A 24,677-nucleotide genomic window follows, 5' to 3' on the forward strand; every position below is an offset into this window, starting at 1 on the left:
AATCCCGAGGTGCCTGTGCCCCAGACAGGAGAGCAGCGGACGTCTCGGACTATAGAAGACGACATCAAAGATGAGGAGAATGATGGCAAAAAGCGATCCTCCCCCAAGAGAGACCGGCAGCTCAGTACAGAGCCGGCGCAGTCCCATGTAAGTAACGGTCCATCCTTGTGTCTGCAACTGCTACTCTGTAATAAACTTGATTCTTCCTTGTTTTCAGTAGCCCTGCTTGCTGTCAGTGAACGCACCATTATTAGAATACACATAGCTCGCGAGTGATTGAGGCAATTCTTCCCGGCACTTCCCGGCCTCGCAGTGCTCCCCGGCCTCGCAGTGCTCCCCGGCCTCGCAGTGCTCCCCGGCCTCGCTGTGCTCCCCGGCCTCGCTGTGCTCCCCGGCCTCGCTGTGCTCCCCGGCCTCGCTGTGCTCCCCGGCCTCGCTGTGCTCCCCGGCCTCGCTGTGCTCCCCGGCCTCGCTGTGCTCCCCGGCCTCGCTGTGCTCCCCGGCCTCGCTGTGCTCCCGGCCTCGCTGTGCTCCCGGCCTCGCAGTGTCCCCGGCCTCGCAGTGTCCCCGGCCTCGCAGTGTCCCCGGCCTCGCAGTGTCGCCGGCCTCTTGTCACAATTTCACACCGGGACGAGATCTGAACAGAAATGTTTTATTTGTTAGAAACAGAATAAGAATAACCTGCCTTACAAAGGCAATAACTCCGGGAATCAGCGGCAGCCGCTCCACACGACTGGAGGCAAAACAAAAGGAGGCAGATGACAAGGAAAGCGACCACGTCCTCCACTCCGCAGAGCGCCGCCACGGTCACACGTTATAATCCGGAGATTTACTCTGCGGCTGCCGCAGGCGGATCTGGAGAGTCGTGAAAGCTCCGACCGTGACGTGGAAGAAAAGCTGCCACAGATTCCGCAGCTCATGTAGATACATGTTACACAGACAGACGAGACCGAAAGCCAGGAACGACTTCATGTTCCTCCAACTGCTGCTGTACACGAACAGGTAACACTGCAAGAGACACAGCGGCTGACACCTGCGACACCACCGGCAATAGCACAATACATCTCTATACAGGGAGCTCCCCCTAGTGGTGACTGCAGACAGGATCTTATCATGTATGTCTGTATACAGGGAGCTCCCCCTAGTGGTGGCTGCAGACAGGATCTTATCATGTATGTCTGTATACAGGGAGCTCCCCCTAGTGGTGGCTGCAGACAGGATCTTATCATGTATCTCTGTATACAGGGAGCTCCCCCTAGTGGTGACTGCAGACAGGATCTTATCATGTATCTCTGTATACAGGGAGTACCCCCTAGTGGTGACTGCAGACAGGATCTTATCATGTATCTCTGTATACAGGGAGCTCCCCTAGTGATGACTGCAGACAGGATCTTATCATGTATCTCTGTATACAGGGAGCACCCCCTAGTGGTGACTGCAGACAGGATCTTATCATGTATCTCTGTATACAGGGAGTACCCCCTAGTGGTGGCTGCAGACAGGATCTTATCATGTATCTCTGTATACAGGGAGCTCCCCCTAGTGGTGGCTGCAGACAGGATCTTATCATGTATCTCTGTATACAGGGAGCTCCCCCTAGTGGTGGCTGCAGACAGGATCTTACCATGTATCTCTGTATACAGGGAGCTCCTCCTAGTGGTGGCTGCAGACAGGATCTTATCATGTATTTCTGTATACAGGGAGCTCCCCCTAGTGGTGGCTGCAGACAGGATCTTATCATGTATCTCTGTATACAGGGAGCTCCCCCTAGTGGTGACTGCAGATAGGATCTTATGTATCTCTGTATACAGGGGGCTCCCCCTAGTGGTGGCTGCAGGCAGGATCTTATGTATCTCTGTATACAGGGAGCTCCCCCTAGTGGTGGCTGCAGGCAGGATCTTATGTATCTCTGTATACAGGGGGCTCCCCCTAGTGGTGGCTGCAGGCAGGATCTTATGTATCTCTGTATACAGGCAGCTCCCCCTAGTGGTGGCTGCAGACAGGATCTTATCATGTATCTCTGTATACAGGGGGCTCCCCCTAGTGGTGGCTGCAGGCAGGATCTTATGTATCTCTGTATACAGGGGGCTCCCCCTAGTGGTGGCTGCAGGCAGGATCTTATGTATCTCTGTATACAGGGAGCTCCCCCTAGTGGTGGCTGCAGACAGGATCTTATCATGTATCTCTGTATACAGGGAGTTCCCCCTAGTGGTGGCTGCAGCCAGGATCTTATCTTGTATCTCTGTATACAGGGAGCTCCCTCTAGTGGTGGCTGCAGGCAGGATCTTATGTATCTCTGTATACAGGGGGCTCCCCCTAGTGGTGGCTGCAGACAGGATCTTATCATGTATCTCTGTATACAGGGAGCTCCCCCTAGTGGAGGCTGCAGACAGGATCTTATCATGTATCTCTGTATACAGGGAGCTCCCCCTAGTGGTGGCTGCAGGCAGGATCTTATGTATCTCTGTATGCAGGGGGCTCCCCCTAGTGGTGGCTGCAGACAGGGTCTTATCATGTATCTCTGTATACAGGGAGCTCCCCCTAGTGGTGGCTGCAGGCAGGATCTTATGTATCTCTGTATACAGGGGGCTCCCCCTAGTGGTGGCTGCAGGCAGGATCTTATGTATCTCTGTATACAGGGGGCTCCCTCTAGTGGTGGCTGCAGACAGGATCTTATGTATCTCTGTATACAGGGGGCTCCCTCTAGTGGTGGCTGCAGACAGGATCTTCTGTATCTCTGTATACAGGGGGCTCCCCCTAGTGGTGGTTGCAGACAGGATCTTATGTATCTGTATACAGGGGGCTCCCCCTAGTGGTGGCTGCAGACAGGATCTTATGTATCTCTGTATACAGGGGGCTCCCTCTAGTGGTGGCTGCAGACAGGATCTTCTGTATCTCTGTATACAGGGGGCTCCCCCTAGTGGTGGTTGCAGACAGGATCTTATGTATCTGTATACAGGGGGCTCCCCTGATGCTGTTACCTGGTAGAGGCAGGCCGCTGTTCCCAGGAAAAAGGCAATGACACAGCTGACATCATCATCATTCTGCAATATAAAATGTCACAGTTAGTCGCCTGACCTCACTGCCATCATTCCTGAGCCCAGGAGCTCACACTCTAACCTCTCCATGATGCAGTTTATCAGGTTTTCTTGTGATTGATCAGTGAGGGCATTGTGCTGTTCTTATCTGAGCATCTGACCTGCAATCCGTCCAGTAACAAAGTGAATGATGAATGGAAATAGACGGATGCGGTGGGACACTGTGGCACTATGGGCGGTATGATCGGTGAGAGCCCCCGACATTCACACATGGGCTATTGCTGCGGCGGTGGTTGGTGTATGGGGCCACACTTGTAAGGTCAGGGACCCGTGTGGATGTGGCAGTGGCTTCAGTCTGATGACACTCGGAGCCTCGTGTTTGCAGGTCTGTGCCGTCCGGGGCTTTCTATGGCCGGGCTGTAATACGGATTATATTTACACCTTCAGATTAGAAACCCAGGTCTGACGCCCTCTCTACCTGCAATACCAGTCTCCATCCAGCAGGGGGCGCTGCGTCACAGCAGACCCATCTCTGTGCAATGGAGACCATTTACATATGAAGAGGGGATGTATAGGATGTGATCGGCGCAGCGCGGGACAGAGCGCGGGACGGAGCACGGGGCGCGGGCGCCGGCTAACGACCTCACAAGCGCTGCCCTGATTGGTTCATTACATGCCTCCCACGAGCTCTGCTGACGCCAGGTGCACCTGATATTCAGGGTGTCTGCGAAGGCCACGGATCAGCCACGCTCCAACTAAGGGGCTAGAAAATACATTTCCTTTTTGTCGGCTGTTTGTGATGAGACCCCCTCCCTGTTTTCTGGAAAGATGGGGGTGGCTGACGACAGTAAGGAGGTATATGGAGATAAGGTATGCACACCAGTGACTATGCAAGGGGATGCATGAAATAGCAGAAACTGCTGTGTGAATACTGACATGAAAAATCCAATAGCTATGCAAGAGTGAAAATGTGAAAAATGGAATCTGCATTACTGCCATGAACATATGAATCAAGAGAAATTTTCATTCTTGCATATAGCTATTGGATTTTTCATGTCAGTATTCACACAGCAGTTTCTGCTATTCCATGTATCCCCTTGCATAGTCACTGGTGCATACCTTATCTCCATATAGTGATGTTTTTTAGGTTCTTGCACCCAGTTCAGACTTAGAATGGTGTTCCAAACGTTATTCCTTATTTGACAGTAAGGAGGTGTCATGTAACCGGCAGCCTCCCATCCACAATATGTTGTCTGCAGCAGAACCTGAATGAGTCTGGGACGTCAGACACTGGCAGCTGCTGTTCTCTGCTATCTGCCAGGTTGGACACATACTCTACACTCACTGCGGTGTCGTCAGGTCCCGTGATGTCATTGTGGAGGACACATGATGGCGGCAATGAGTGATGTGGTCATGTGCAGACACGTCCGCAGCACATACCTCAATCAGATGCAGACACCGAGTGGTGTCTGCGGCCATGCCCCCTCATATCCCGACACTGTGGCCCCCCCTGCCTTGTACCCCGACACTGCAGCCCACGCTCCCTTGTACCCCGAAAATGCAGCCCCCTCTCCCTTGTACCCCGACATTGCAGCCCCCTCTCCCTTGTACCCCGACACTGCAGCCCACGCTCCCTTGTACCCCGAAAATGCAGCCCCCTCTCCCTTGTACCCCGACATTGCAGCCCCCTCTCCCTTGTACCCCGACACTGCAGCCCACGCTCTCTCATACCCAGACACTGCAGCCCCCGATCCCTCGTACCCCGACACTGCAACCCCCGCTCCCTCGTACCCCGACACTGCAACCCCCGCTCCCTTGTACCGTGACACTGCAGCCCCCTTGTACCCCGACACTGCAGCCCCCTTGTACCCCGACACTGCAGCCCACGCTCTCTCATACCCAGACACTGCAGCCCCCGATCCCTCGTACCCCGACACTGCAACCCCCGCTCCCTCGTACCCCGACACTGCAACCCCCGCTCCCTTGTACCGCGACACTGCAGCCCCCTTGCACCCCGACACTGCAGCCCCCTTGTACCCCGACACTGCAGCCCCCTCTCCCTTGTACCTCGACACTGCAGCCCCCCCTCCCTTGTACCCCGACACTGCAGCCCCCCCTCCCTTGTACCCCGACACTGCAGCCCCCGCTCCCTTGTACCCCGACACTGCGGCCCCCGCTCCCTCGTACCCAGACACTGCAGCCCCCGCTCCCTCGTACCCAGACACTGCAGCCCCCGCTCCCTCGTACCCAGACACTGCAGCCCCCGCTCCCTCGTACCCCGACACTGCAGCCCCCGCTCCCTTGTACCCCGACACTGCGGCCCCCGCTCCCTCGTACCCAGACACTGCAGCCCCCGCTCCCTCGTACCCAGACACTGCAGCCCCCGCTCCCTCGTACCCCGACACTGCAGCCCTCGCTCCCTCGTACCCCGACACTGCAGCCCCCGCTCCCTTGTACCCCGACACTGCGGCCCCCGCTCCCTCGTACCCAGACACTGCGGCCCCCGCTCCCTTGTACCCCGACACTGCAGCCCCCGCTCCCTCGTACCCCATCTTGGTACCTGCAGGAGACTCTCTACCGAGTGGAATCCCCGGATGAGGTTGAGCCCGGCGCACAGCAGACTGAGGAGGCACGAGATGATCCCAGACAAGGTGAGTGGCTGCAGCCGCTGGTGAGGAGCTGATGGGGAGAGAGCAGGCGTTAGACAGCAGCGGTGACTGGCGATAAGGGCAGGCGGGCACAAGATGAGCAGTCACCATGAACCAGCCCTTCATATAATTCCATTGGACTGGAAAGGCAGCAACAAAGGGGTTAATGAGCTGTGATGGTGGGGGAGGGGTAACTGACACACTGCATCATCTGCTGCCCCCAATCTGCGGACCACCATGGGCCGAGCGCAGGATCATACTTATAAATTGCAAAAAGTGACCGAAACCTCAATCTCTGCAAAATGTAAAGTTGCTGCCATCTGAAGACCCTCATACACACGCCCGCCCTCCTGAAGACCCTCATACACACGCCCGCCCTCCTGAAGACCCTCATACACACGCCCGCCCGCCCTCCTGAAGACCCTCATACACACGCCCGCCCTCTCTGAAGACCCTCATACACACGCCCGCCCGCCCTCCTGAAGACCCTCATACACACGCCCACCCGCCCTCCTGAAGACCCTCATACACACGCCCACCCGCCCTCCTGAAGACCCTCATACACACGCCCACCCGCCCTCCTGAAGACCCTCATACACACGCCCGCCCTCTCTGAAGACCCTCATACACACGCCCGCCCGCCTGAAGACCCTCATACACACGCCTGCCCTCCTGAAGACCCTCATACACACGCCCGCCCGCCCTCCTGAAGACCCTCATACACAGGCACGCTCAGATGAGCACGCATGTGGAAATAATGAGGAAACCGGCGGATGTGGCCACACGTCATCCATGGTCAGCGCGGTCTTTATAGCTACAGTCAGGTCCAGAAATATTTGGACAGTGACACAAGTTTTGTTATTTTAGCTGTTTCCAAAAACATGTTCAGAAATACAATTCTATATATAATATGGGCTGAAAGTGCACACTCCCAGCTGCAATATGAGAGTTTTCACATCCAAATCGGAGAAAGGGTTTAGGAATCATAGCTCTGTAATGCATAGCCTCCTCTTTCTCAAGGGACCAAAAGTAATTGGACAAGGGACTCTAAGGGCTGCAATTAACTCTAAAGGCGTCTCCCTCGTTAACCTGTAATCAATGAAGTAGTTAAAAGGTCTGGGGTTGATTACAGGTGTGTGGTTTTGCATTTGGAAGCTGTTGCTGTGACCAGACAACATGCGGTCTAAGGAACTCTCAATTGAGGTGAAGCAGAACATCCTGAGGCTGAAAAAAAAAGAAAAAATCCATCAGAGAGATAGCAGACATGCTTGGAGTAGCAAAATCAACAGTTGGGTACATTCTGAGAAAAAAGGAATTGACTGGTGAGCTTGGGAACTCAAAAAGGCCTGGGCGTCCACAGATGACAACAGTGGTGGATGATCGCCGCATACTTTCTTTGGTGAAGAAGAACCCGTTCACAACATCAACTGAAGTCCAGAACACTCTCAGTGAAGTAGGTGTATCTGTCTCTAAGTCAACAGTAAAGAGAAGACTCCATGAAAGTAAATACAAAGGGTTCACATCTAGATGCAAACCATTCATCAATTCCAAAAATAGACAGGCCAGAGTTACATTTGCTGAAAAACACCTCATGAAGCCAGCTCAGTTCTGGAAAAGTATTGTATGGACAGATGAGACCAAGATCAACCTGTACCAGAATGATGGGAAGAAAAAAGACTGGAGAAGAAAGGGAACGGCACATGATCCAAGGCACACCACACCCTCTGTAAAACATGGTGGAGGCAACGTGATGGCATGGGCATGCATGGCTTTCAATGGCACTGGGTCACTTGTGTTTATTGATGACATAACAGCAGACAAGAGTAGCCGGATGAATTCTGAAGTGTACCGGGATATACTTTCAGCCCAGATTCAGCCAAATGCCGCAAAGTTGATCGGACGGCGCTTCATAGTACAGACGGACAATGACCCCAAGCATACAGCCAAAGCTACCCAGGAATTCATGAGGGCAAAAAAGTGGAACCTTCTGCAATGGCCAAGTCAATCACCAGATCTTAACCCAATTGAGCATGCATTTCACTTGCTCAAATCCAGACTTAAGACGGAAAGACCCACAAACAAGCAAGACCTGAAGGCTGCGGCTGTAAAGGCCTGGCAAAGCATTAAGAAGGAGGAAACCCAGCGTTTGGTGATGTCCATGGGTTCCAGACTTAAGGCAGTGATTGCCTCCAAAGGATTCGCAACAAAATATTGAAAATAAAAATATTTTGTTTGGGTTTGGTTTATTTGTCCAATTACTTTTGACCTCCTAAAATGTGGAGTGTTTGTAAAGAAATGTGACAATTCCTACAATTTCTATCAGATATTTTTGTTCAAACCTTCAAATTAAACGTTACAATCTGCACTTGAATTCTGTTGTAGAGGTTTCATTTCAAGTCCAATGTGGTGGCATGCAGAGCCCAACTCGCCAAAATTGTGTCACTGGCCAAAGATTTCTGGACCTAACTGTAGGTGAGAATCTGGAGCATTATATTTGTTACTTCCATTAAACTCTCAAAATGGCCAGAAAAAGAGACCTTTCCTGTGAAACGCGACAGTCTATTCTTGTTCTTAGAAATGAAGGATATTCCATGCGAGAAATTGCCAAGAAACTGAAGATCTCCTACATTGGTGCGCACTACTCCCTTCAGAGGAGAGCACAACCAGGCTGTAACCAGAGTAGAGGGAAGTGGAGGCCGCGCTGCACAACTGAGGAGAGCACAAACAGGCTGTAACCAGAGTAGAGAGAAGTGGAGGCCGCGCTGCACAACTGAGGAGAGCACAAACAGGCTGTAACCAGAGTAGAGGGAAGTGGAGGCCGCGCTGCACAACTGAGCACAAGACACGCACATTACAGTCTCTAGTGTGAGAAATCCACGCCTCACAGGTCCTCACCTGCAGCTCCATTACATAGTACCCGCAAAACACCAGTGTCACCGTCTACAGTGAAGACTCCGGGATGCCGGCCTTCAGGGCAGAGGGGCAAAGAAATACGTAATTACTTACCGGTAATGTGTTTTTTCCGAACCCATAATGGCACCACAAGAGAGGATCCGCCCATCAAGGACAGGAAACCTTCAGGTTAAAAAGGGGCGGTCCTCTCCCCGCCTCAGTTGATTACAGAGCATGAGAGGACCTCCAAAAAAACAACAGGTTAGTATAAGAACACCACCCGAAAATGTGGGAGAAGAAAAAAAAAAAAAAAAGGAAGGTGAACCAAACAACCACCCCCAGTGCAGGGTGGGAATATAAGGGTGCCGTCATGGGTTTGAAAAAAACACATTACCGGTAAGTAATTACGTACTTTTCCCTCACCCTATGACGGCACCACGACAGAATTACAGCGAAAAAAGTTAGGGAGGGTCCACAGCCTGTAGAACCCGCCTCCCAAACGGGAGGTCGGAGAAAGAAAGATCCAACCTATAATGCTTATAAAAGGTCGAGGGTGATGACCATGTGGCCGCTTTACAGATTTGTGCAATGGACACATCCGCCCGTTCTGCCCAAGAAGATGCTACAGCCCGCGTGGAATGGGCTTTCAGACCCACCGGGACATCAGCGCCCCTAGTCGTGTAAGCCAACGCAATGGCATCCCTAATCCACCTGGCTAATGTGGATTTAGAAGCCTAAAGGCCCATGTAATCGTGAAATCCCGCAGAGAATAACGCAGGCAGCAAATTCTGTGCAGTTCATTGCGTTTTCCTGCGTTATTCCGTGCGGTATAGCCGCAATTTATCTGCGATAATGTTCATCGCTGCCTGCGGTTTGCAGGGAAGTGATGTCATTACAGGAAGAGGAAGCCGTGCAGAGCGTAAACACACACATCACAGACATCACAGACACAGACATATAGAGCACACATAGAAAGCAAACGGACATATAGAAAACAAAGCACGTGGGCTCCGCTGCATATTTACCTTCCAGCCGAGGTAAGCACACAGCGGCGGCCCGGTATTCTCAGGCTGGGGAGGGCAAAGGGCAGGGTTAATGTCCCCCGCCTCCCACAGCCGAGAATACCAGCCGCAGCTGCCCCGGGACTGTCGCATCCATTATGTGGCAGTATCGGAGTGTCCCGACTCTTCCTATTGCCGTGATGCGGTGGGAGACAGGGTAATAAGGAGGTAATGGCGGCGGATCGCCGCCACTAAGTCCAGGCCTGATCATGGCAGTGTCTATGTGACAGCTGACATGATCAACCCGTAAGTAAAGTGGGAAAAAAAACAAACAGCGAAAAATCCTTTATTTTAAATAAAACACAAATAATCCTCCTCGTTCACCCTTTTATTAACCCCCCGAAACACACAGCTCCAGCGTAATCCACGTCCTGCGAGGCTTGCATCCAGCCGCGACTGACACACAGCCTCGCAACGAGACAGCAGAGGTAACCACAGGGCATTTCCCACGGCCTTTAATGTGAACTCTACCGACCGTGAGAAATGCAGCGATCTGTCCTCCATCTGTCTGTCTATCCCTCTATCTATCCTATCTGTCTGCTATCTATCTCAGAAGGAAATGTTTTTTTTTTAATGTGATATATTGCATTGAATGCAATAAAACACATGTACCAACCCGCACGCGGCAATACCGCGGTAAAACCGCAGCAAACCGCATGTGGTTTTCGGGTGCAGTTTGCTGCGGGTGCGGTAATCTTTCAGACCCTGCGGAATTTTCTTAAGAAAATTCCGTTTTCCAGTGCGCACAGGGCCTTAAGCCCTTTCTGGGGCCCCTGGAAAGAGACAAACAGGGATTTGTCCTTCCTCCAGGAACTTGTGACAAGAAGATACTGGATGAGACAACGACGTACATCCAGACAATGCCAACGCCGCTCCTCAGCATAAGTCGGGTTATTGCAGGACGGCAGCACAATCTCCTGGGACGTATGAAACCGAGACACCACCTTGGGGAGGTAGGCCGGGTCAGGGCGCAACACTACTCTATTTGCTTCCTCAAAGGGATACTTGCGCCTGAAGCCGCCCGGAAGAGAACCCCGCTTATCTGGTTTCTTCCATTCCCTCGAGATCATCGCCTGCACCTTGTCCACCAATGGGAAGGTTCGACGCTTCCTGTGCTCCAGACCCTTAGGCTATGTTCCCACGCTGCGGAAAATGCGTGGATTTTGCCGCGGATTTCTCGCAGAAAAGCCGTGGATTTCCCGAAAATCTGCAGCTCAGGCACTTCCCAGCCATTTCTATGGCATTTTTGAAATGCTGTGCCCACGCTGCGGATTTTGGTCCGGAAAAATCTGCAACATGTCAATTATTGTTGTGGATTTTCATCCGGATTTTGGCTTTAAAATTGGGGAAAAAAAAAAAAATCCGCAACAAAATCCGCGGTAAATCCGTGGCAAATCCGCACCTTTGAAAAGGTGCGGAGTTTGCGGGAAAGCTGCGGATTTTGATGCAGAAAAATCCGCAGCTACATTCTCCCGTGGACACATAGCGCCTTACACATGACATCCTGAACTGACGGCTGCAGTTTCTCCTCAGTAATGCCCATAGTGTCCCTGACAGCCTTAATCAGCTTGCGCCTGCCCTCTACAGAGAAGCACTGGTGGACGTCAGCCTGTCAGAGGAAGACCAAGCAGAAGATCCACATTCCCCCTCCAGCCGAATGGATGGCGAGGGCGAGGAGGTATGTCTATGCCGCTTAAGCTGGGTTCACACATAGCGATAACGACATCGCTGTTACGTGACCATTTTCGGTGATGTAGCAGTGACCTTGTAAGTCGCTGTTATGATCGCTGCTTAACTGTCAAACACAGCGACGCAGCAGCGATCATAACGACGCTACATGTGCAGAGAGCAGGGAGCCGCGCACACTGCTTAGCACTGGCTCCCTGCTCTCCTAGCCACATTATACATGGGGTTAATTATCCGATGTGTACTGCAGCTACATGTGCAGGGAGCAGGAGCCGGCACTGGCAGCTGAGAGCGGCGGACGCTGGTAACGAAGGTAAATATCGGGTAACCAGGGAAAGGTCTTCCCTTCGTTACCCGATGTTTACCTTGGTTACAGCTTTCCGCAGCTGCCAGACGCCGGCTCCTGCTCTCTGCTCGCTTAATTTTGTCGCGCTCTCGCTGTCACACGCAGTGATGTGCGCTTCACAGCGGGAGAGCGACGACGAAAAATGAAGCCGGACATTCAGCAACGAGCGGCGACCTCACAGCAGGGGCCAGGTCGTTGCTGGATGTCACACAGCGACAGCGACGGGACGTCACTGCAACGTCATAGAAAATGGTGACGTAGCGGCGACGTCGTTGTCACCGTCTCTGTGTGTGACACCAGCTTTACGAGGAGGCTCTTTCAGGGACTGTAGAGAGCTCTGAACTTCGGACCGGATAATGGCGCGAAGATCATTGGCAAAAAACGGTGTCTCATCTGAAATGGTCTGCTGGATACAGTCCTTGCAGAGCCGTTTGGACCAGGACTGAGCAAGTCCCCGGTTGCAGAGGGCGCATTCCCCGTTATTCGACTTGGAAGTACATTTCCGCAGCTTTTTTACCTAGGTACGACAGGGACGGGGGAGGGACAACACCAGGGGAAAAATGAAAAACAGGTACACATGCCCGAAGATCACTCACCCATAAAAAGATGAAGGGCCGGTACCGGTTCTGGGGAAGGAGCTTTCCTCACTGAAGACTTCCCTCTGGAGGCGACCTTGGCATCAGACGCTGCTCGGGCCGGCTTACTGGACAAGCTGGCATCGGAACCAGAGTCGCTCCTGCGACGCTCAGGCCGATTCACAACCTTCTTGCTGGCAGGGGTGGGGTTGTGGACTCCTGCACAGAGTGGCGTTCCTCCTCATGGTGCCCCATCATCCTCCATGGCTGGAAGCAGAGAGGACTGGAGCACCGCATTACCAGCGCTCTGTTTTTCAAATCGAGCGCTGCTTCCCACGCACCTCCTGACCCACTTCCAGGTATGACATCAGCGGCGCCGTCAGCACAGGTCACCTGTAAGCCGCCGCGCATGCGCAATTGCCGACACGCCCAGTTTCCAAGATGGCGCCGGCCAGCAGCACACGCGACCGCGAGCTCCACCGCCCCCACCACTATCCAACGGAAGGAACGGCAAGCCGCCTACTCACCAGCCGCTAGGTGCCCGCTCCCGCTCATGGTCGTTATCCCCGGGGGTCCGTCATGGTGCCTCCAGGAACCCGAGTGGAGCGAGGCAGGACCCGTGACGCTGCCATCTGAGGTATCCGTCCAGGACAGGAAACCAACTGAGGCGGGGAGAGGACTGCCTCTTTTTAACCTGAAGGTTTCCTGTGCTTGATGGGCGGATCCTCTCTCATGGTGCCATCATAGGGTGAGGGAAAAAAATCCATATCTGAGACCGGCTAATAAAAGGAAAAGATTAATATGGGCAAAAGAACAGACATTGCACAGAGGAAGATTGGGAAAAGTGTTATGGACAGACGAAGCGAAGTTTGAGGTGTTTGGATCACACAGAAGAACATTTGTGAGATGCAGAACTACTGAAAAGATGCTGGAAGAGAGACTGACTCCTCCTGTCAAGCATGGTGGAGGTCATGTGATGGTCTGGGGTTGCTTTGTGCTGGTAAAGGGGGAGATTTGTACAAGGTAAAAGGGATTTTGGATAAGGAAGGCTATCCCTCCATTTTACAACGCCATACCCTGTGGACAGCGCTTGATTGGAGCCAATTTCATCCTACAACAGGACAATGACCCAAAGCCACCTCCAAATTATACATGAACTATTTAGGGAAGAAGCCAGCAGCTGGTATCTATGTGTAATGGAGGGGCCCAGTCACCAGACCTCAACCCTATAGAGCTGTTGTGGGAGCAGCTTGACCGTATGGTGCCAAAAAGTGCCCATCAACCAATCCAACTTGTGGGGGGGAAGCATGGGGCGAAATATCTCCAGATACCTCCGCAAATTACCAGCTAGAAGCCAAAGGTCTGCAAAGCTAGAATTGTGCAAAGGAGCGATCTGTGCCGAAAGCCAAGTGTGAAGAGAACATTATTATTACATGTAACAATCCTTATTCCTGACCTCGTCACTGTCTGCACGATATTCTCTATTCATTCTGCAACTCGTCTGAGAAATACAAGGAGGATATTCATGGAAAACACAAAATTGTCCGGTGACCCCAAAGTTTTCAACTGTAGTGTATATTGAAAGAAGGACAAGCAGCGACTGATTTGGGGAAGACAATGGGGTCAGACGGACCGCAATCCACATACAGCCCCCTCCGTCCTGCTCCGACAGCACAGGGCAGGGGGGGAATGTGTAAAATAAAAAAAATAAGTTTATAAAAAAAAACAAAAAAAAAAACAGACCACTGGCAGAAGAGGGGATCATGACAACACTGCCTGGACAGTCCCACCGGTCTGGAGGATGCTGGACCGGGGATCATTGCATAAAGGACATAATTGTAAGTTCTGCCCCCCCCCCCCCAGTGCACACGGAGACCCCCGCTCACCTATCCCCTTATAGGCCGGGTCTCTGCGGTGGCTGATCCCGTTCTCCAGGCCGAGCTCCTGCGGTGAGATCTGGTAGGGGGGCCGCAGCCGCATTTCTGTCTGCATGTCGGCAAGGTTCACCTTAGTGCTCAGTGACCGGGGGTTGTTGAATCTCTGCTTCGTCTTCTGTATGAAATTATCTGGAAAGAGTCAGTGGTAAAGCTTAGTATGGCCGATGCCTCCGCACCATGACCACGTGGAAAGAAGAAAGAAGGAAGAAGAAGGAAGAAGAAAGAAGGGGCCAAGAGAGAAGAAGGAGGGGCCAAGAGAGAAGAAGGGGGGGCCAAGAGAGAAGAAGGGGGGGCCAAGAGAGAAGAAGGGGGGGCCAAGAGAGAAGAAGGGGGGGCCAAGAGAGAAGAAGGGGGGGCCAAGAGAGAAGAAGGGGGGGCCAAGAGAGAAGAAGGAGGGGCCAAGAGAGAAGAAGGAGGGGCCAAGAGAGAAGAAGGAGGGGCCAAGAGAGAAGAAGGAGGGGCCAAGAGAGAAGAAGGAGGGGCCAAGAGAGAAGAAGGGGGGGCCAAGAGAGAAGAAGGAGGGGCCAAGAGAGAAGAAGGAGGGGCCAAGAGAGAAGAAGGAGGGGCCAAGAGAGAAGAAGGAGGGGCCAAGAGAGAAGAAGGAGGGGCCAAGAGAGAAGAAGGAGGGGCAAGAATGAAGGAGGGGCAAGAATGAAGGAGGGGCAAGAATGAAGGAGGGGCAAGAATGAAGGAGGGGCAAGAATGAAGGAGGGGCAAGAATGAAGGAGGGGCAAGAAAGAAGGAGGGGCAAGAAAGAAGGAGGGGCAAGAAAGAAAGAAGTCATAAAGACGGAAGAAAGTAGAAAGAAGGATGAGAGCAGTAAGGAAGGAACGCCCCACCGAGTCCTGTCTCCCGTCAGGTCGTCCGCACAGCCACACACAGCTCGGGGGTCAGTAGAATGAATATATTAGGAGAGTGTTAGGTGATAGAGGTTTTCCACTTGTCGTGTGGCCCCCACTCTAAGTTACAGATTGTTTCCACACCTGCCTACAACTTTTGCACGCTGCTGTACATCAGGTCACCATCGGCTCGCACTCATCATAGGAACAAACACCAGGATTACCGGCAGCACTGGGTCAGTCATGTGATGGACTCTATAGACTAATGGGGTCCCGTCATGTCATCCCCCCTTCACCAGCAGGAATATTGCACGATGCCGCTCCACTTTCTACCATTTCATGTGATCTGCAGCCTCATGTCTTATCTAATGCAGGCCACAACGAACCTTCCTCACCGCCGCCGTCACCTCCCATTGTAATCCCCCGCAGCACCATTACTGAAGGGTTAATATCAGAGAAAGAAGGAAGCAAAAACGTGATGGCAGCCGCAGTACCCGGATCATAGCCAGAAGCCACCAAGTCTCACAGCCGGGCCCAGCCCGAAAAACAGCCGAGCCCAGCCCGAAAAACAGCCGAGCCCAGCCCGAAAAACAGCCGAGCCCAGCCCGAAAAACAGCCGAGCCCAGCCCGAAAAACAGCCGAGCCCAGCCCGAAAAACAGCCGAGCCCACCCCGAAAAACAGCCGGGCCCAGCCCGAAAAACAGCCGGGCCCAGCCCGAAAAACAGCCGGGCCCAGCCCGAAAAACAGCCGGGCCCACCCCGAAAAACAGCCGGGCCCACCCCGAAAACAGCCGGGCAGAGCCGTTCTCCACCCTGGAATCTCACTGAACGTCAAATAACCGGGAGGAGCCAGACACACAGAGGAGCCAGACACACAGAGGAGCCAGACACACAGAGGAGCCGGAATGAAGTGTTATCGCTGCATTTAGTACCGGACGAGTGCACTGAACGCCCGGACACATGTGCTGTGCTCAGCCGCTGCCCCCTGACCGCAGCAGTTGCTACCCTGGAGACCCAGCACTGATCACATGGATATCCGCCACTCACCGAACTCGATGAAGGAGTACGGCCTGATGGCGGCGTTGATGTGCACCATCTCGTAGGTGCTGATGAACTCTTTCTGCAGCTCGTCCAGGAAGCAGAAGGCGAGGACGCTGGGGTAATTCTCCGAGCACAGCATCATGTAGCTGACGCCCAGAGAGCTGATGAAGCTGCAACGACACAGAGCGCCGGGGGTTAATCACAGTGATCTGCAAACCTAAGGAGCAACAGCGGAGGCCGAACTACATCCCCCAGCATGCCCTGCAGCACCATACTGGGGGGTGCATTGGGGAGACCACCAATATAAATGGTTACTCCTGGCCCCAGGCCACTCTTACACACCAAGGACTACTCAGCGACCGGACCAGGAGCCGCAGACAGTCATGAGAGGGCGGTGATTACCCCAGATCAGGGGTCTCTTCATGCCGCTTTCTGACCGGCACCACAACTGTTACGTGGCAGTGCTCCATATACGTGAGCATGAGGCCACGGCACCAGTCAGAGCGCGGGAGATGGAGGGTCCTGTACAGGGGTCGCCTGTCTGAGATAAACCCCTCACACTTCAGCCAGAGATCCGCAGACGAGCCCCACCGCCGCAGACGAGCCCCACCGCCGCAGACGAGCCCCACCGCCGCAGACGAGCCCCACCGCCGCAGACGAGCCCCACCGCCGCAGATCCGCCTCACTGCTGCAGACGAGCCCCACCGCCGCAGATCCGCCTCACCGCCGCAGACGAGCCCCACCGCCGCAGAAACACAGACGAGCCCCACCGCCGCAGACGAGCCCCACCGCCGCAGATCCACAGACGAGCCCCACCGCTGCAGACCCGCCTCACCGCCGCAGACGAGCCCCACCGCCGCAGATCCGCCTCACCGCCGCAGACGAGCCCCACCGCCACAGAAACACAGACGAGCCCCACCGCCGCAGACGAGCCCCACCGCCGCAGACGAGCCCCACCGCCGCAGACGAGCCCCACCGCCGCAGACGAGCCCCACCGCCGCAGATCCGCCTCACTGCTGCAGACGAGCCCCACCGCCGCAGATCCGCCTCACCGCCGCAGACGAGCCCCACCGCCGCAGAAACACAGACGAGCCCCACCGCCGCAGACGAGCCCCACCGCCGCAGATCCACAGACGAGCCCCACCGCTGCAGACCCGCCTCACCGCCGCAGACGAGCCCCACCACCGCAGACCCGCCTCACTGCTGCAGACGAGCCCCACCGCCGCAGATCCGCCTCACCGCCGCAGACGAGCCCCACCGCCGCAGAAACACAGACGAGCCCCACCGCCGCAGACGAGCCCCACCGCCGCAGATCCACAGACGAGCCCCACCGCCGCAGACGAGCCCCACCGCCGCAGACGAGCCCCACCGCCGCAGACGAGCCCCACCGCCACAGACGAGCCCCACCGCCACAGACGAGCCCCACCGCCACAGATCCGCAGACGAGCCCCACTGCCGCAGATCCGCAGACGAGCCCCACCGCCGCAGATCCGCAGACGAGCCCCACCGCCGCAGACGAGCCCCACCGCCGCAGACGAGCCCCACCGCCGCAGACGAGCCCCACCGCCGCAGACGAGCCCCACCGCCACAGACGAGCCCCACTGTCACTCGTGGGACCATTCTGAATTTGTGATGATGGATGCAGAAACCTCGTTCACAGGTCCCTGTGCCCCCGGGGGCTGCAGGCGCAGCCGGATACTCACTGGACGTGGTGTGGGCCTCTCCTCAGGGTGCAGCGGTCCGGGAGCTGCTCCACTTTTCGGGACAGCACCTTCAGGAATTTCTTGGTCTCCTGCACGGACATGTTCTGGTCGTGGTCAGTGGAGGCAGATAATGGGAGTCCATCTCTTGCTCGGACCACGGAGGCAAACAGAATGACGGACATTTCCCGCAGCGTCTACGGTCTGTGGGGAGAAAGCACACAGGGTTAAATATGACAGAACAGCGCTGGTCACATGACTGTGGCCGCCATAACACTCAACCTATGGTTATAGCAGATCGATCTAACCCGCAGTCATGTGACTGATGACATCACTAGCACCCGACCGACATAAGCCGAGTGACATCACTGACTGCAATGTACAGATATATACACATCCGTTATACCACCGCCGCCTCCACCTCCGCCGCTGCCACCGCCCCCCGGGACCGGCATAAGCAGAGTGACATCACTGACCGCAGGGGTGACCCGCAATGTACAGATATATACACATACATTATAACACCACCGCCGCCTCCACCACCGCCGCTGCCACAACCGCTGCATTCCTAGAATGGAAATAACATTCTAAAACGGAACAAAACCTCAGAGTGAAACGCAAAGAGGATCAACTGTCAGGAAGATCCCCGGAGCAGCGCTCACACACAGCAGCCAATGGGGAGTCTGATCCGAGAATGACAGCGCCCCCTACAGACATGAACTGTTATCAGCCACTACTGGGGGAGGAGACTGTAGGACAAGTGAGCACAATCTATTACTCCCTGTTATCAGCCACTCCTGGGGGAGGAGACTGTAGGACAGGTGAGCACAATCTATTACTCCCTGTTATCAGCCACTCCTGGGGGAGGAGACTGTAGGACAGGTGAGCACAATCTATTACTCCCTGTTATCAGCCACTCCTGGGGGAGGAGACTGTAGGACAGGTGAGCACAATCTATTACTCCCTGTTATCAGCCACTCCTGGGGGAGGAGACTGTAGGACAGGTGAGCACAATCTATTACTCCCTGTTATCAGCCACTCCTGGGGGAGGAGACTGTAGGACAGGTGAGCACAATCTATTACTCCCTGTTATCAGCCACTCCTGGGGGAGGAGACTGTAGGACAGGTGAGCACAATCTATTACTCCCTGTTATCAGCCACTCCTGGGGGAGGAGACTGTAGGACAGGTGAGCACAATCTATTACTCCCTGTTATCAGCCACTCCTGGGGGAGGAGACTGTAGGACAGGTGAGCACAATCTATTACTCCCTGTTATCAGCCACTCCTGGGGGAGGAGACTGTAGGACAGGTGAGCACAATCTATTACTCCCTGTTATCAGCCACTCCTGGGGGAGGAGACTGTAGGACAGGTGAGCACAATCTATTACTCCCTGTTATCAGCCACTCCTGGGGGAGGAGACTGTAGGACAGGTGAGCACAATCTATTACTCCCTGTTATCAGCCACTCCTGGGGGAGGAGACTGTAGGACAGGTGAGCACAATCTATTACTCCCTGTTATCAGCCACTCCTGGGGGAGGAGACTGTAGGACAGGTGAGCACAATCTATTACTCCCTGTTATCAGCCACTCCTGGGGGAGGAGACTGTAGGACAGGTGAGCACAATCTATTACTCCCTGTTATCAGCCACTCCTGGGGGAGGAGACTGTAGGACAGGTGAGCACAATCTATTACTCCCTGTTATCAGCCACTCCTGGGGGAGGAGACTGTAGGACAGGTGAGTACAATCTATTACTCCCCGTTATCAGCCACTCCTGGGGGAGGAGACTGTAGGACAGGTGAGTACAATCTATTACTCCCAGTTATCAGCCACTACTGGGGGAGGAGACTGTAGTACAGGTGACTACAATCTATTACTCCCTGTTATCAGCCATTACTGGGGAGGAGACTGTAGGACGGGTGAGTACAGTCCATTCCATTACTCCCTGTTATCAGCCATTACTGGGGAGGAGACTGTAGGACGGGTGAGTACAGTCCATTCCATTACTCCCTGTTATCAGCCATTACTGGGGAGGAGACTGTAGGACAGGTGAGTACAGTCTATTACTCCCTGTTATCAGCCACTACTGGGGGAGGAGACTAGGACAGGTGAGTACAGTGCATTACTCCCTGTTATCAGCCAGTGTAGAGTCAGTACGTTGCAGTCTGCTCCCCGGTGATGGATTTGCCGGGCTCGTTACGCTCCGGCTGGAAATGGCTCTTTTATTTGCTGGATTTGGCTGGAGACACGCTTTGATGTGGTGAAGTCTCCGCTCGTCTTCTCGGAGTTTCCATTAAGGACGACGTTAATAACTCAACTCCTCCAGAGAAGACGATTTAATGAACTGCAGAAAAAATGCAAAGTCCTGAAAAAAAGAAACTGCAGAAAGCAGAATGAGGGTCCGCGGGGCGAGCGAATGATTGACGGAGCGAGCAGGAGGCAGATGTGCAGAGAGCGGCCCCCAAGACGTCACTGTGAGGGTCCGCAGCCTCCGAACACACGGCACGCTTCAATTACTTAATACTTTAAGCATTTCTGCTTGTTGTCATTGAATGGAAACAATTTTTGTTTTTATTGAAAGGCAGAAAACTTGTTTGGACCTTTGATTTCTCAGAGATGAGGGTTTGTTACAATTGTATCCAGCCAGGACAATGCTCTGAGCTCCGCAGCTATCTGCAGAGTGTCCATACACGATGAGTGCGACGCTCTGCGGCCGGAGCTCGGGGGAGGGGCACTGCTGGAGCGTTAGCAGTGCAGCGCGGACGGGAGCGCTCGGGGCCTCAGCGATCTTTCATACCCACTGCTGTGGAACTACAGCTTCCAGCATGCCCCGATCCTGGGGAACACGGCCTTCAGCTGGAGAGGAGCACATGGTGCCTACGGGGAGCGACGTACGTGTCGGGAGTGTAATCTGCGGCCTCAGAAGTCTCTGCGCAGAGCAATGGGGAAGCCAACAAAAAAGACCACTCAATCACTCGCTCAGTGACGGCCGAACAATCAGCCCCCAGATCCCTGCGTCCCCCCAAACAGAACAGCAACTCCCTCAGGAAGCAGCATCCAACTGTCGGGGGGCCACAGTGGGGGCTGCGGAGCCGGTGCAGTGTACGGCGGACGCCGCGGTCTCGGCTCTCGGCGCAGTGGACGGCGGGGGCCCTGCTCTCGGCGCAGTGGACGGCGGGGGCCCTGCTCTCGGCGCAGTGGACGGCGGGGGCCCTGCTCTCGGCGCAGTGGACGGCGGGGGCCCTGCTCTCGGCGCAGTGGACGGCGGGGGCCCTGCTCTCGGCGCAGTGGACGGCGGGGGCTCTGCTCTCGGCGCAGTGGACGGCGGGGGCTCTGCTCTCGGCGCAGTGGACGGCGGGGGCTCTGCTCTCGGCGCAGTGGACGGCGGGGGCTCTGCTCTCGGCGCAGTGGACGGCGGGGGCTCTGCTCTCGGTGCAGTGGACGGCGGGGGCTCTGCTCTCGGTGCAGTGGACGGCGGGGGCCCTGCTCTCGGTGCAGTGGACGGTGGGGGCCCTGCTCTCGGTGCAGTGGACGGTGGGGGCTCTGCTCTCGGTGCAGTGGACGGTGGGGGCTCTGCTCTCGGTGCAGTGGACGGTGGGGGCCCTGCTCTCGGTGCAGTGGACGGTGGGGGCCCTGCTCTCGGTGCAGTGGACGGTGGGGGCCCTGCTCTCGGTGCAGTGGACGGTGGGGGCTCTGCTCTCGGTGCAGTGGACGGTGGGGGCCCTGCTCTCGGTGCAGTGGACGGTGGGGGCTCTGCTCTCGGTGCAGTGGACGGTGGTCGCCCTGCTCTCGGTGCAGTGGACGGTGGTCGCCCTGCTCTCGGTGCAGTGGACGGTGGTCGCCCTGCTCTCGGTGCAGTGGACGGTGGGGGCTCTGCTCTCGGTGCAGTGGACGGTGGGGGCCCTGCTCTCGGTGCAGTGGACGGTGGGGGCCCTGCTCTCGGTGCAGTGGACGGTGGGGGCTCTGCTCTCGGTGCAGTGGACGGCGGGGGCTCTGCTCTCGGTGCAGTGGACGGCGGGGGCTCTGCTCTCGGTGCAGTGGACGGCGGGGGCTCTGCTCTCGGTGCAGTGGACGGCGGGGGCTCTGCTCTCGGTGCAGTGGACGGTGGGGGCCCTGCTCTCGGTGCAGTGGACGGTGGGGGCCCTGCTCTCGGTGCAGTGGACGGTGGGGGCTCTGCTCTCGGTGCAGTGGACGGTGGGGGCTCTGCTCTCGGTGCAGTGGACGGCGGGGGCTCTGCTCTCGGTGCAGTGGACGGCGGGGGCTCTGCTCTCGGTGCAGTGGACGGTGGGGGCCCTGCTCTCGGTGCAGTGGACGGTGGGGGCTCTGCTCTCGGTGCAGTGGACGGTGGTCGCTCTGCTCTCGGTGCAGTGGACGGTGGGGGCTCTGCTCTCGGTGCAGTGGACGGCGGGGGCTCTGCTCTCGGTGCAGTGGACGGCGGGGGCTCTGCTCTCGGTGCAGTGGACGGCGGGGGCTCTGCTCTCGGTGCAGTGGACGGTGGGGGCCCTGCTCTCGGTGCAGTGGACGGTGGGGGCTCTGCTCTCGGTGCAGTGGACGGTGGTCGCCCTGCTCTCGGTGCAGTGGACGGTGGGGGCCCTGCTCTCGGTGCAGTGGACGGTGGGGGCTGTGCTCTCGGTGCAGTGGACGGTGGGGGCCCTGCTCTCGGTGCAGTGGACGGTGGGGGCTGTGCTCTCGGTGCAGTGGACGGTGGGGGCTGTGCTCTCGGTGCAGTGGACGGCGGGGGCTCTGCTCTCGGTGCAGTGGACGGTGGGGGCTCTGCTCTCGGTGCAGTGGACGGTGGTCGCCCTGCTCTCGGTGCAGTGGACGGTGGTCGCCCTGCTCTCGGTGCAGTGTCCTCCTCTGCCGCTGTTCACACTAGTATTTACCTGCTTTCCCCGGTGTCGGCGCCGGTTCAGGCCTCTCTCTGTTTCCTACGTGACGTGTCCAGCGCGCTGCATGCTGGGAGCGGAGATTTCGGTCACTATGGATACCGCGTCAGAGAACGGGACACGTGATCGTGTATTGATCACGTGACTGTGAGGCTCTGGAGTCGCTTTACGGCAGTTAGTAAAGCGCTGATTTATCACGTGACCAGTGAGGAGATTAAGGTGGCGGAGGCTGAGGGGACGCGCCCCTCCTCCATGCTTTACACTGCAGCAGTGATCTTTGTACTGTTCCCCTGGACTCCTGTGATCGCAGTTATTACAGCTGCGCCGGTTGTGGAAGACACAAAACGTCGCAGAAGATGCTCCGGAGGAGGTGATAAAACGGGAACCCCGCGGCCGAGTCCACCATGCTTTACACTGCAGCTCATCTGTGCGGACAAAAGCTTTAGGTAAGACCCCACGTTGCTTTTTACCTGCTTTTTTGCTGCTTGTTAAACTGCAGCGTTTAAAGCCAAAATGGACGTGTTCTGCTTTTCAAGCAAAGTCTATGGGGATTCGGGTTTCTTGTCCGCACTGTGCAGTGTAATCTGCAGCCTTTTTGTGGCAGAACTGACAGGTCAATTGTTTTTGCCATTTGGGTTTTGCAAAGCTGAGTTTTTGCCCAAATTTCTGCAACAAAAAGGCTGCATATTGAACTGCACAGTGCGGACAAGAAACCCAGATTCCCATAGACTTTGCTTGAAAAGCAGAACACAACCATTTTGGCTTTAAACAGCGCAGAAGAAAAAGCAGCAAAAAAGCAGGTAAAAATTAGTGTATGGGCTGTTACCTTATAAGAAGAAATAATCAGAGCTGTCCTCGCCCTCCCCCGGTCCAGAGCCGTCTCCGGTGCCTGCACTTATGGGGAGGAGGAGAACGCATAGCCAGGTGCAGAAACCCTAAATAAGGGTGCAAAGGGTCAGATTATGAGGCATAGGGGGAGGCCAACAACGGGGACATGGGTGGGGGGCCGCGACTACGGGGCATGGGGGGGGGGCTGCGACTACGGGGCATGGGGGGGGGGGCTGCGACTACGGGGCATGGGGGGGGCTGCGACTACGGGGCATGGGGGGGGCGCGACTACGGGGCATGGGGGGGGCGCGACTACGGGGCATGGGGGGGGCGCGACTACGGGGCATGGGGGGGGCGCGACTACGGGGCATGGGCCGACTACGGGGCATGGGGGGGCGAGACTATGGGGCATGGGCCGACTACGGGGCATGGGGGGGGCGCGACTACGGGGCATGGGCAGACTATGGGGCATGAGGGGGGGGGCCACTACAGGGTGTGCATGGGTCAGACCACAGGGTGAAGGAGCTACATAATGCTGGAATCACACTTGTGCGTAGAAAGTCAGACGATTTTAGTTCACTTTCAGTCAGCGTGCAGTCAGTCAGCGTGCAGTCAGTCAGCGTGCAGTCAGTCAGTCAGCGTGCAGTCAGTCAGCGTGCAGTCAGTCAGCGTGCAGTCAGTCAGCGTGCAGTCAGTCAGCGTGCAGTCAGTCAGCGTGCAGTCAGTCAGCGTGCAGTCAGTCAGCGTGCAGTCAGTCAGTCAGCGTGCAGTCAGTCAGTCAGCGTGCAGTCAGTCAGTCAGCGTGCAGTCAGTCAGTCAGCGTGCAGTCAGTCAGCGTGCAGTCAGTCAGCGTGCAGTCAGTCAGCGTGCAGTCAGTCAGCGTGCAGTCAGTCAGCGTGCAGTCAGTCAGCGTGCAGTCAGTCAGTCAGCGTGCAGTCAGTCAGCGTGCAGTCAGTCAGCGTGCAGTCAGTCAGTCAGCGTGCAGTCAGTCAGCGTGCAGTCAGTCAGCGTGCAGTCAGTCAGCGTGCAGTCAGTCAGCGTGCAGTCAGTCAGCGTGCAGTCAGTCAGCGTGCAGTCAGTCAGTCAGCGTGCAGTCAGTCAGCGTGCAGTCAGTCAGCGTGCAGTCAGTCAGCGTGCAGTCAGTCAGTCAGCGTGCAGTCAGTCAGTCAGCGTGCAGTCAGTCAGCGTGCAGTCAGTCAGC

At 55.8% G+C, this 24,677-nt stretch overlaps 1 protein-coding gene across 1 annotated transcript; it reads right to left on the bottom strand.

The window, feature by feature from the left end:
- Positions 1–644: 644 nt before the first annotated feature.
- On the bottom strand, positions 645–22,754 carry SEC22A (SEC22 homolog A, vesicle trafficking protein). Its single transcript, XM_075317010.1, has 7 exons — positions 22,646–22,754; positions 17,767–17,967; positions 16,070–16,233; positions 14,133–14,312; positions 5,599–5,717; positions 2,982–3,044; positions 645–1,008 (listed from the first exon to the last, which is right to left on the bottom strand). Exons 2-7 carry the CDS (start codon positions 17,946–17,948, stop codon positions 808–810), a joined length of 909 nt encoding a protein of 302 aa, XP_075173125.1. The 5' UTR covers positions 17,949–17,967; positions 22,646–22,754; the 3' UTR covers positions 645–807.
- Between the last annotated feature and the right edge of the window lie 1,923 nt (positions 22,755–24,677).

This window comes from Anomaloglossus baeobatrachus, chromosome 7, assembly GCF_048569485.1.
Source record: "Anomaloglossus baeobatrachus isolate aAnoBae1 chromosome 7, aAnoBae1.hap1, whole genome shotgun sequence".
In the NCBI taxonomy this organism is placed as follows: domain Eukaryota; kingdom Metazoa; phylum Chordata; class Amphibia; order Anura; family Aromobatidae; genus Anomaloglossus; species Anomaloglossus baeobatrachus.